Raw genomic sequence first — 13,101 nt, 5'->3', positions numbered from 1 at the left:
TTTCCCCCAAGGTAAGCAACACAGCACTAATAGTGTAATATATCAAACATTCTAAAGAGTGGAGACATTGCCTATGTAAACCAATCTGGTTCTAGTTGGAATGTATCAAGTACATTCTAGAAAAGGATAATTAAAATCTTATTAGTTGCTATGGGCAACTTTTCCACTCTTTAGAAAGTTTGATACTGTTCCCCCTTAGACATGATATCTATTTTGCGGCACAGCTGGGCAGGACTAGTGCAGTGCTCCATGCCCTACACTCTGTGGTTTCTGTATGTAGCTGTCCATCCCTCTGACCCTGTGTTGTCTCTGTTGCAGAGGTGCCTGAGGAGCTGTGCTCCCCCTGCTACACCGACCAGTATGAGCAGGAACACGTGAAGCCAGCTGTGATCAGCCTCTTACTGACGGCAGATGTGTACTGCAGGACGTACCGACGAGCACTGCCGCATGAACACTCGCCACCTCTTGACAATGCTGCCTTGCTGCTGCTCCTGGCTCGCAAGGGCTGCACTCCCATGCACCAGGGGGAACCTGTGAAGATGAGTGATCTGCGGGAGAAGCCCATTCGTATGGTAAGGACACATACATTGAGTTCTGTCAGCGCTGCAGAGCAATATTTAACCAATGAAATCTGGGTTGTGCCAATCATGAGCTACGGGTGGTTGTGCAGTAATGGGGATGGTTTATGCTTTATTACCCTCTGTCTATACACAGGGAACTTCAATCCCAGCAGTATTGTATAACTTCAGTGTGTGTAGGATAGAAAGAGATTGATATATACTAAATCCACTCCGTCCCACTCACAGTGCTTGTGGTAAGGAATGGTAATGGCAAAAGGACCACTGTACTGCTAATATCTGACTAGTTTAATTGTAGATTGGCAGTTCTCCGGCGCTGCCATACGTTAATATGTGATCATTCAGCGCGATTATCCGAATTCCACATCTCTATGTCCAGTGTCCTCCGCGTGTATTGGTTTGTGCTATTTCGCAGACCTGATGATAGAATGGTCAGCCAGATGCAGAGTCCCAGCCAGGCCTGGGTGTGTGGGGTCCCAGCCTAATGAAGCTAAAGTAAGGATGGTGGTTTGGTTTTGTTACATCCTCTTGCCGCATTTCCCTTGTGTGTACCTACCGGCTTAGAAAATGGGGTTCTTCCCGGATGACGTTTATTCTATGATGTATATTGACATGGCAGAGGTTGGGTTTCTCAAGCTCTGCCGCAATAAAGGGATAAAATAAATAAATAACTCAAACTGAACCGAGTCCTGATAACTGCAGTTCTCAGACAACAAAGTTTTGATTAGGGTAAAAACGCCTATTGCAGTGGTTTCCAAACTTTTTTGAATCACAGCGCCCTAGAATATCAGAATTTTTTTCACGGCACCCCTAGGCCAAAAATTTCTTATTGAGAAGTTTCGAAAGAAATATTACATTAAGTAGATCGTGTTTATATGTCATCCTTCGGGTCAGTTGTATGGTGAGGGACAAGATTTGCCTCTGTTTGGCCACATATTTTATGACTGGCAGCCACCAGCACTGGTTTTGCCTATTATATTGACCATGAATAGTTTGAATTGGTCCTGGACTACCAACCCAGGGCACCCCTGCAAGTGTCCCGAGGCATACCAGGGAGCCACAGCACACAGTTTGGGAACCTCTGGCCTATTGTATTCATTCTTCAAAACGGATTACATATGTATGAGATATAATGTAGGTGGAGCTAGATCATCCTGTAGCCAACCAGAGGTTTAGAATGTTAAGAGCGTCCCAGACTGTTTAGGTAATAGGTGACTTTCTAGTGGGAGGGCTATGCCAACCTATAGCTTATATTGGCGTGTATACATGAACAGTACAGAACTTTGCAGTGCAGTGTTACGCTTTACCTCAGGTGACACCTGACTGGTTAGTGGATGATGGATATCAGGGTAATGCCTGTAATGCGATGACAGTCATTACTGGCCAACGTCAGGGACACTCCCCTCTATCAGTTTACCACTGTGCAGCACTGCACAGCTACACATACAGTATTTCCAGTGCTCAACACAACAGGCACTTCAAATAGTCATGTAGTCGTTTGTTTGAAATGTCATTGTAGCCACTCCCGCATATTAGCAATGTTGAAAAACCACTGCAGGGTCTCTGCCTTATCCTTTTCAATACAGATAGAAAAGGCTTTAAAAATAAAAATCTGGGTATCCAGGGGTTACTCTGCTTAGTTATATCGCACGGATTACATGATATTTCACCTATACAACTATAAACTTTTTTTTGCCAACAGAAGTACTGTAGTGTTTCTAGTTCTTATTTTATCCAATTAACGAGACCAAATCTATTTTTTAAGCTCTTCACTTTCCTGCTGACAGAACAATGCAGAACGTGAGAGATAAACTTTGCCAACATCATCTTTGACATCAGAAAAACCCTCCCTGCGACCTCACTGGGGGGGGCACAGTCTTCTGACTCTCTATTAGATAGCTGCCACTGAGCACTATTCCTTTTTACACTTCTTTGTATAATGCCGTTACTATTCTCAGGATTATGCTGTCCCCAGTGTTTGTCTAGGAACTGCTTCCATAAAAGCTGGTCTGACAGACTGTAATAAAACCCCTGTTATACATGGAAAATAATATTATTGTGTGATATGAAATAAGAGCGAAGGGTCCAATTATTAATCTCCGTATGTGAGCTGTGGTACTTTATGGGGTCTATGTACTAAGTATTGGAGAGAGATAAAGTGGACAGAGATAAAGTACCAGCCAATCAGCTTCTAAGAGTCATGTGACAAGGTGTCTGAAAAATGACAGTTATGAGCTGATTGGTTGGTACTTGATCTCCATCTACTTTTTCTGTCTCCGTGGCTTAGTACATAGGGGGTAATTCAGAGTTGATCGCAGCAGCAAATTTGTTAGCAGTTTGGCAAAACCACGTGCACCGCAGGGAGGGTGGGGGGGTGCAGATATAACATGTGCAGAGAGAGTGTGCTGAGCGTGGGGGGGGTGCTCATTTCACCCAGCAGGTGAAATAAACGACCACTTGCACCAGCGATAGCGATGCGTGGGGCCGCGCATCGTTGTCGCTGGGGGGGTACACACGGAGTGATCACTGCTTAAAATCTAAGCAATCTAGTCTCGCTCCATGAGTACCCTCCTTTAGATTTGGGTGGGTTTTATTGTTTCTGTGCAGGGTAAATACTGGCTGCTTTATTTTTACACTGCAATTTAGGTTTCAGTTTGAACACATCCCACCCAAATCTAACTCTCTCTGCACATGTTATATCTCCCCCCTGCAGTGCACATGGTTTTGCCCAACTGCTAACAAGTTTGCTGCTGCCATCAACTCTGAATTAGGCCCATAGACCCATTAGTTACTGCTTACCGCAGAGTTACAGAATGTTGTGTTCCGCTGCAAAAACATCACCCCTCGGCGATTCACATGTGATTGGGTAAATAAAATGACAATGTATGGGGTTCACTGCAGTGGCGTGCGGTGAAGTCAGTGGCTGGGGAGGGACTGCAGCCATGATGTCCGTTTAGTCCCACCGAAGACTGCTACTGCCGCCAAGCCAATCCCCGCTACTGCCGCTGCTAATGGCTGCTGCCCCATTGTTGGGGGGTGGGGTACTCTGTCTAGGGGGCCAGTGTGCAGGGTGGGGAATGTGTGTTCCTGGGGCCGGGGGGGGGGGGGGGGGGGGGGGGAGAGGTAGTAAGGTGGGTAGTGTATGTAACCGCTGGCCTCGGAGGTACTGTATGTTAAGTAGGACGGGGAGTACAGTGTATTACGGGTATGTTCCAGAGGCAGGGGTGTTCATTAGGATGGGTACTGTATTGTGAGACATGGAGCACAAGCTTTGCACACTCTGTCACACCAGGGGGCAGGGTGGGAGTAATAGTTAAAAGCAGAGGGCAGGATGGGAGCAGTAGAAGTGCTGAGCAGGGGGCAGGCTTAGAGTAGTAGTAGTGAGGAGCAGTGGGAACAGACTGGAAGTAGTAGTAGGGAGCAGGGGCCAGACTAAGAGTAGTAGTGGTAGGGGGCATGATGGAAGTAGTAGTGGAAAGTCGGGGAAAGGATTGGACTCGGCGAGCAAAAGTTAATGGCCCTACACACATGGCGATGTGCCGCTGAGATGCCCGACTGCCAATAAGCGACCTAGTGGCAGGGTGGAGATGACGGGGGGGAGTGAAGTTTCTTCACACCCCCCGTCACCCGGCTCCATAGCAGTGCAAGCTAATATAGACGAGATTGTCCATATTGGCTTGCATGTTTAAACGAGCCAGCACCAACGATGAACGAGTGTGGGGCCGCGCATCGTTCATCGTTGGTGCCTACACACTGAAAGATATGAACGAGGTCTCGTTCATTAATTAACGAGATCGTTCATATCTTTCAGTATTATCGCCCAGAGTGTAGGGTCCCAGCCACCGGATGGATGGACACTCTGCCAGCCTGAGTTGAAGTGATGAGTTCTGATCCTCTTGTAGCTCACACACCTCTCTTCTCTGCGTGGTCCAGGGGAGCTTGGACATGAAGGGGGGGGGGGGGGGGGGGGGGGTCGTGGCCTACAATCAGGTTGGGGAGGTGGGTGGCACTGCCTAAATGCCTGGCTGCAGCAGTGCCCCTCTCATCAGTGGGGCTAGCCATTGTTTGTAGTACTGGCTGCAGCCCACAGGCATTCCCCTGTGCTGGCGCTGTCTGTGTGACAGTCAACAGTGGGTGGCCCTGGTAGGGGGCAGGACTTCCACTGAAGCCCTGATTTCCCTGCATATGATATGGCTTTAAAAGAGGCGGGGGGAGGGGACGACACTATGGGTGGCTAATGCTTGCGGCAGACGGCCCGGGAAGGGGGGTGGTTTGGTGATGGGCAGCGCTGGTGAAACAATGGGACCTGAAACCGTCCTGGCGTTCGCCCAAGCCAATCCGCCCTGCTGCCGAGCAGCACAGCATGTTTGCTACTCAGGAGCGGCGGCAGCCTACCTATCCCCCCTCTCCTGAGCATGGCATCCGCAGGAAGGGGGGCGTGTCCCGGGGAAGACTCACGCCGGAGCTGCCGGGCCCCCTCCTCCTCCTCCCAGGGCAGCAGCAGCAGTACTGACAGAGCACGGGCAGAGTGGAGGATCTAAGCCGGCAAGTGACGGAGCGGCGCAGCAGGGTGAGCATCAGGCAGACTCTCCGTCCGTAGCAGCTGCAGTGGTCGGCAGCGGGGGAGGAGAAGGTGGGGGGGGGGGGGGCATCTGCTGAACAGGCCCTGCCCACTACCCAATTAAATCTGCTCTAGTGACAGGGGCGTGCTTTCATATGGGCTAAAAGCACACCTCTGTCTATGAAGCACTTCTACTAGTGCTGCTTACTGGGCTTTTTTTGAATGGGCTATTACTGCCCGATGTTTGTCCCTGCCCCCCGCTCCCAGCTCTTTCACAATGACAGCAGGAGGCACCGAGAGTGGTGCCTCTGAACCCATTTAAAATTGTTTTTACAAAGCAAAATATGATTAAAATAATACAAAGGCTAAAACAGATACTTATGACACAGAATCTGTGTCATAAGTGTCTGCGTTGTATCATTTGAATCAATAATGACACGTCCCTGGTTCACTGATCACCGATTCCAACCATAAAGTAATCGCAATCTAATAGCCCCCCTCCCCCTAATGTGCTGTGCATTGGGGGAGTGCACATACCCCCCCCCCCCCCCCCCCCCTTGCCTGCGCGAACGAAGCCCTGCACCACCAGGTCGTATGCATATCCAACATAGAACAAAAACACCCAGACTCTCTGCTTATAGTACTGGGCGACTACAACAGAACTAACCTGAGCAAGGAGCTTCCTAACAACAACAAGTCACGTGTCCCACTAGGGAAGGGCGCACCCTTGATCACTGGTACACTAACTCAAGTCTGCCTTCCCGTCTATCCCGTGTGCTGCACTCGGCCTATCTGACCACTGCCTCATCCACCTACTACCTACCTATACACAGAAGCTGAGAGCGGTTAAGCCTGTCGTCAAGATTGTTGAGAAATGGACCAATGAGGCCAAGATGAAGCTCCAGGCCTGCTTTGACTGCACGGAATGGGGTGTCTTCGAAGCCTCGGCAACCGACCTGACAGACTTGGTCACATCCTCCATCAGCTATTGTGAGGACATGTGTGTACCTACCAAGACTTACCGCATTCACAGCAATAACAAGCCATGGTTCAGTGCCCAGCTCAGGCAACTTCGTCGGGCCAAAGAGGAGGCCTATAGCAGCGGTGACAGAGCGCTATACAACCGTACTAGGAACTCTCTGACTAAAGGAATCAGGCTAGCAAAAAGGCGGTTCTCAGACATGCTGACAATGATCTCTCCACCAATGACCCCGTATCTGTATGGAAAGGAATGCAATCCATAACCAACTATAGGAAAACATCGAAGTCCACCACCATGCACCAAGACCTAGCAGACGAACTGAACCACTTTTTATTGCAGGTTCGCAAAAGAAGTCCCCTGCAACCCAAACAATCACCTCTACGATGCCCCGAACACTGACGGCCAACCCCAGGCACTGCAAGTCGCCCAAGAAGAGGTGGAGGCATTGTTCAAAAGGGCCAAACCCAGGAAAGCTCTGGGTCCTGACGGAGTGTCACCATCTGCCCTAAAAGCATGTGCGGGTCAGCTCGCCCCCATATTCACCAAGATCTTCAACAAATCGCTGGAGCTACAGAAAGTCCCTTCCTGCCTCAAAAGGTCTACTATCGTCACGATCCCCCAAAAACCCTCTATCACGAACCTGAACGACTACAGGCCGATAGCACTGACGTCTGTGGTCATGAAACCGTTCGAGCGTCTGGTTTTGAATCACCTGAAAACTGTGACTGGCCCCCAACTGGACCCCCTGCAGTTCGCCTATCGATCGAATCGGTGTGTCGAGGTTGCGGCCAACCTGGGCCTGCACTACATTCTACAGCACCTAGACATTCCCGGGACCTACGTGAGGGTCCTGTTTGTCGATTTCAGCTCGGCCTTCAATACAATCGTCCCCAGCATCCTCCACCCCAAATTACTTCGCCTAGGGGTCCCAGAAGCTGCCTGTTCTTGGATAGTAGACTTCCTGACAGATAGGACACAGGTGGTGAAAGCATGGGAATTCACCTCTCAAGCGCGGTCCATTAGTACAGGGGCCCCTCAGGGCTCTGTCCTCTCACCCCTGCTCTTCTCCCTGTACACAAATGACTGTACCTCAGAGGCGCAATCAGTGAAGATCATCAAATTCGCCGATGACACCACCGTCATTGGCCTCATCAAGGACGGGGATGAATCGGCCTATAGACGGGAAGTAAACCGGTTGGCCCAGTGGTGCATCCACAACAACCTTGAGCTCAACCCCCTCAAAACTGTCGAGATGATAGTGGACTTCAGGAAGAAGTCATCTAGTGCACCTCCGCTAACGATTGCGGACAATGTGGTATCGCTAATGGACTCCTTCAAGTTTCTAGGGACCACAATCTCCCGGTACCTTAAATGGGGGTCCAACGCTGACGCCACTGTTGGGAAAGCGCAGCAGAGGTTGTTCTTCCTTAGGCAACTAAGGAAGTTCAACATCCCACAGAAGCTTCTGCTCCTCTTCTACTCCGCGATTGTGGAGTTTGTACTGTGCTACTGTGCTCCTATGGTACAGCTCCGCCAGCGCGAGGGACAGATGCAGGCTCCAAAAGGTGGTCAGAACCGCAGAGAAGATCATCTGGGCCGACCCTCAGTCCAAGACCTGTACCTGTCCAAAGCTAAAAAGCGGGCAACGAAGATAGTAAAAAACCAGCTACACCCCGGCCACAGCATGTTTAACTTGCTTCCTTCAGGCAGGCGTTACAGGGCCGTCCCCGCCAGGTCCACCAGAAGCCTCAAAAGTTTCTTTCCCCAAGCAGTCTGCCTGCTGAACTCCTGAACATTGACTGACCAGACGTACATGTAGCTAACTTGTGTCCCTACGGTATACCTATCTGTGTGACTTTACTTGCCCCCACCTGCTTATCTGTTACCTACTTGGCTGTTGTATAGCAAACCGAAGACAAATTCCTAGTATACGCAAGTATACCTGGCCAATAAAGCGGATTCTGATTGATTCTATAGACCCCTAGAAAGCACTTTGAGCAGAGTCCCTACAAACATTTGCCACAAAACGTTGCTCTCTACATGAATAAAAGGTGTTGTTTTCCCTGTTGTAGTCGCATTGAGTTACTGTAGGCCGTCACTGATTTCCCTTCATGGCATTTTGAGTTTGTGTGCATTTCCATTTGTCCATGAACTGCTCCACCTTCCCTTGTGTCTTTTTTGTGCAGTTTCTGTAACTGTCCCCTGAGCCTGTCCCCAGCCGGATGAATTTACTAATGTTTGGTTATTTGGGCGAGTGCGTTTGTTCCTGTGTACAGCTGCACTCTCCCACCAGTGTTTCCTTCTGCTGTTTTGTACAAGGAGAGGCAGATTCTTTTGTCTTCGTAACGGAGGGATTGAGATGTTTAATACGTTTTTGTGGGACATACTCCCTCAGAGGAGTTTATTTATGTCATGGCCAGTGCACCCCAGTCTAACAGAGAATTATATCCACACACAACACGACTCCCGGAAACAATGTGGTATGATTTTATACATCTCTCTAGCTCCAGTGTGTACGGGCGCGGAACATACAGTATATGTACATAGAGCTCAGTGATCCCAAAGGTGCAGTCTGTAGGTTGCTGTGCAAATAAGCCCGTGTCATTGTGCTGCTCATGAGTAATAAATCTCAGAAAGACTAAGAAATCTCAATATGTATAGTTTGGAGCAGAGAAGGGAAAGGGGGGACATGATAGAAACTTTCAAATATATCAAGGGTTTTAACAAAGTCCAGGAGGGAAACATTCTCCACATGAAGAGAAGTAATAGGACACGAGGACATGCACTGAGACTGGAGGGAGGGGGGGGGTTCAGGAGAAATTTGAGGAAAAATTACTTCACAGAAAGGGTAGTGGACAAGCAGAATAGCCTCCCATCAGAGGTGGTAGAGGCTAAGACTGTAGATCAATTTAAACATGCATGGGATAGACATAAGGATATCCTTACAAAGAAATAAGGATCAAATAAGGTTAGTGATAAAAATAATGTAAAAAAAAAAGGGGCAGACTAGATGGGCCAAGTGGTTCTTATCTGCCGACAAATTCTATGTTTCTAACGCTGCTCCTAATAGTGAATCGATGATGATGTAACGCACTGAATTGCAACATTTAAGTCATTAATAAAATAATACTCTACAATAGATTGTTTTATGTTCTTTATTGTACTTACACATATGTATATAACCACATTACGTTTACAACCGTCTGATATGTTTGCAATCATCACTTAATGTAGCATTATTCCCTGATAGGCTTTGTTAGCAGTTTAGCATTAGATCAGATCTTTGTAAATGGTTGGGAACCATTATTTCCAATGCATCTATTTATTTTATAATGAGATTGTTTGGGCATTTAAATCCCCAGTCCACTGTGCTAGGTGCATTATTATTTATTATTTTATTTCATTTATATGGCACCACCAAGTATCCGTAGCTCCGTCAAGGGTAGTGGCTGATCCAGGGATAGGGGTGCCAACAATCACCCCCCCCCAGTATCGTAGGGGAGAGAGGCCACCCAAATGCCCATAGAGAAAGTGTGTAAGTTACGTGGGTTATCAGCCCCATCCTCCCCAGATCCGCCACAGGTAGAATTGCCATAGTAGAAACAAACCATGCAATATGAATAGGTTCAAACAGACAGTACGGGGGGGAATTGATCTGCAGCACAGTGGGGCAGATGTATTAAGCTTGGATAAGTGATAAGCGCAAGGTGATAATGCACCAGCCAATCAGCTCCTAACTGTCAATTTTGCATATTGGAGCTGATTGGCTGGTGCGTTATTAACTTGCACATATCACTGCTATATCACTTCTCCAGGCTTAATACATCTGCCCCAATGTTCCAGCTACAGCGGCCGTTCTCAACCGTAGCAATCAATGGCCCAGTGCCCAGGAAAGGGTGGACAGAAGGGATCAGGGACTCTCTGTCAATGGGGGCACATTGGAGACAAGGGTAGTACAAGGCTCAGGTCCCTGCTTTTAAGAGTTTACAATGTAAAGGTTTTGCATTAGCATAAAGTGTTTGATGGTTGTCTGTTGTGAAGGAGAGAGAGAAAGTATCAGCCAACCAGTTCCAAACTGTCATTTTTCAAACACAGCCTGTAACATGTCCACTTTATCTCTCTCCGAAGCTTAGTACATAGACCCCCAAATCGCCATGCATCCCAATATTATCAAATGGCCAACATTCCGTGAAAGTTTCAGGAGTTTATCAGAACTGAAGATATAGCTGTATGTATGGTTCCCAAGGGAGCTACAGAATGATGTATACATAGAAGTGTCACACCACCTTTGTGTCTCAATTTCTACAAATTAACCGTAATGTTTCAGATAATAAAAACGTATTCACATATTGAACAGCGTGTTGATCTAAAAAAAGCTGACAGTACAATCTTAGTATTGTCAACAAATGCATAGTACATCCACATTAAAACCTTTGAACAATTAAAAACATTTGCACTGATCATACATGAGTGTGGGCAACTGAAGATATGTTCGATAGATTTGGGATTGTTAGGAAATGTTTTCCGTTCTCCCATACCACACTGCAGCCTGCCGGGAGCCGGTGGGGAGGAGTTTATCCGTGCAGATCAGTATTTCAGAAGGAAGGACAGTTTGGGAGGTAAGGGAGATGTTGGGACCTAGATCAAAATGGGCGACTATCTGAGAAAACGAGGAACGCTTATGAAATGTGCATGTACTTAGACTATACTTGAGTAAAACGGCCTCTCCCAGGTGCGGATCAGACCTCTTCTGAGTTTCGCTCCCTCATCAAGTTTTAGTGAAGTATAATACTTATTTGGCATTATATTATTTCTTACATTGTGTCATTTGTGTTGTTTTCCCATCTGCAGGCTGCCCATCTTGCTGTGATTGACTCTCTGATTATAGTATATTGTAATCACTGCACAGAGTCCCTACCTTCTAGTGCAGAGCCTGGCTTAGCTGGACTGGAGATGAAGCTTCTTTCCTGGGTGGATCAGGTATGCCAGTAACGTTGGGCAATTTGCTGTCTCAGCAGCTACCCTGTTGTGCAGCAAACTAAGGCTGGAATTGTCATTATGCCTCATTTACTAATACTTTACCCGCAGCACTTTACAATTGGCAGCCAACACTGCAATGAAACAAGATGTTTATTGAATATGAACAAGCGTCTGTGTGGATATGAAACAAGACCACTTTCAGTGGGAGAGAATTGATTATTTTTAAATGAGAGTAGGCATATCCGTGAGCTAGTAATACTTACACACTTCATGTATCTCTCCCAGATAAATCAGCAACTGTTGGAGGAAGCCGAGAGGGAACAAGGCCGGAAGCAGCTCTCTACCCCAGAGGGTCAAAACCAGGCCGGAGTAAGTAGTCTATGATTTTCTCATGGGCATCTTAGTTTAGGTCTGTCACTTTAAGCTTTCTCAGGATTCTAGAGGTCTTGGCCTTTCCAGTTTGGTACCAGGTCTATATCTATAGTTACCGGCGGAGAGCTAAAATGTAGGAAGATAAATACCAACCAATCAGCTTCTGTTATTTTTCAAGTTCAGTCTGTACATTGACAGGAGCTGATAGGTTGGTACTTTATCTCTCCCCAAAGAGTGATACTCCACCCCCACCCCCCTTCCCCCCCCAATCTTTTTACAAAGTGATGAATGTTTATCCCAATATTAGAGAATGTGTATGTCCCCTCATGAGGAAACCAAGCTTTGAGCTAAACATCATTTCTGTCATTTCTCCGGTTCTGTAGATATCTGACTGAATGGACAGTATGTATTATAGGATAGGCTTAGATTGCAGCCTCTTCTTGTATCCTTGTCTGTCTTCCTACTGCTTCTTCTCAATGTCTGTCGTCTCTTCTCCACATCGCCGCTTCTTCTTCTCTGACCTTAGACATCTTTTTACTCTATATACTTACAATAGTTAGGGGGAGATGTACTAAGCAGTGAAAACAGTGGAGAAGTGAGACGGTGGAGAAGTTGCCCATGGCAACCAATCAGCATTGAAGTAACATTTATAATTTGCATACTATAAAATTATGCAGGGCAGTTGATTGGTTGCCATGGGCAACTTCTCCACTGGCTCACTTATCAACTCTTTTGACTGCTTATTACATCTCCCCTTCTTTACCTTGCCCACCTTGCTTTCTTCCCACTGCCATATAATTTGCTCGCTTCCATTCATTTTGCTTTCTTCTGCCATCCCTCTCTGCAATTGGATTCTCCTTCACTAATGTTCCTTCCCTCTCTAACATTACCTCTATATTATCCTTCTTGCATTTGACATCATGTCTTATCCACACTCATTCTTTCCTTAAACTGTACACACAGTGGGAGCATCCATTTTCAAACAGATTTTCACAAGAATAGCCAGTCCATTTACTGGAAATTAGTGGCCCCACTGAGGCTTGACAGAAAATGGCTGCCACCACTGTCTGTAGGCGGCGGTTACAACCTTAATCTCCTTGTTCTTCTTTCTTCTGTCCAGTACGTTTCTCTGTTATTCCACCCCTCCATATTTTTCTCTTTCTCTTCAGTGCCCTTCCCGCTGGTACTGGAAGCTGGTCCCTGTAAGTGGCTTTTCTTGTTTCCTCATGGTTCTTTACTCCTACCTGCCAGTTATGATCCCTATCTTGGTGTACAACTGATATATTTTCTCCCAGCCAATGCCTGTTTCTGTGCAATTGTCTCGTTATGCTAAGAAATGCATGTGCAATGCTACTAGATCTGCATCATGAGCAAAGGGTTATGGGATAAGCGAATATATACTATTTTTTCTTTTATTGTTTGTGTGATTTGGCCTTAAACTATTTTTAATTTGAAATGTATACTCCTAATTTTTATTTAATTTAAGGTACACTGCTCAAAAAAATAAAGGGACACTTAAACAACACAATGTAACCCCAAGTCAATCACACTTCTGTGAACTCAAACTGTCCACTTAGGAAGCAACACTGATTGACAATCAATTTCACATGCTGTTGTGCAAATGGAAT

The 13,101-nt window shown here is 46.8% G+C and overlaps 1 protein-coding gene across 4 annotated transcripts in view; it reads left to right on the top strand.

Moving 5' to 3' along the window:
• Positions 1-13,101, top strand: part of CAMSAP3 (calmodulin regulated spectrin associated protein family member 3) — a 131,097-nt gene that overhangs the window by 91,472 nt on the left and 26,524 nt on the right. For 3 of the 4 annotated variants that reach the window (XM_063931633.1, XM_063931632.1, XM_063931631.1), the window contains exons 2-5: positions 319-572; positions 10,973-11,101; positions 11,387-11,470; positions 12,643-12,675. In XM_063931633.1, the coding sequence (XP_063787703.1) occupies positions 319-572; positions 10,973-11,101; positions 11,387-11,470; positions 12,643-12,675 (500 nt within the window). The remainder of the gene's footprint in view (positions 1-318; positions 573-10,972; positions 11,102-11,386; positions 11,471-12,642; positions 12,676-13,101) is intronic. The other variant, XM_063931634.1, reaches the window with a different exon arrangement.

The sequence above is a fragment of the Pseudophryne corroboree genome, chromosome 6 (assembly GCF_028390025.1).
Source record: "Pseudophryne corroboree isolate aPseCor3 chromosome 6, aPseCor3.hap2, whole genome shotgun sequence".
In the NCBI taxonomy this organism is placed as follows: Eukaryota; Metazoa; Chordata; class Amphibia; order Anura; family Myobatrachidae; genus Pseudophryne; species Pseudophryne corroboree.
Note: the sequence above shows the minus strand (reverse complement) of the source record. Positions and strands in the feature narration are given on the sequence as shown.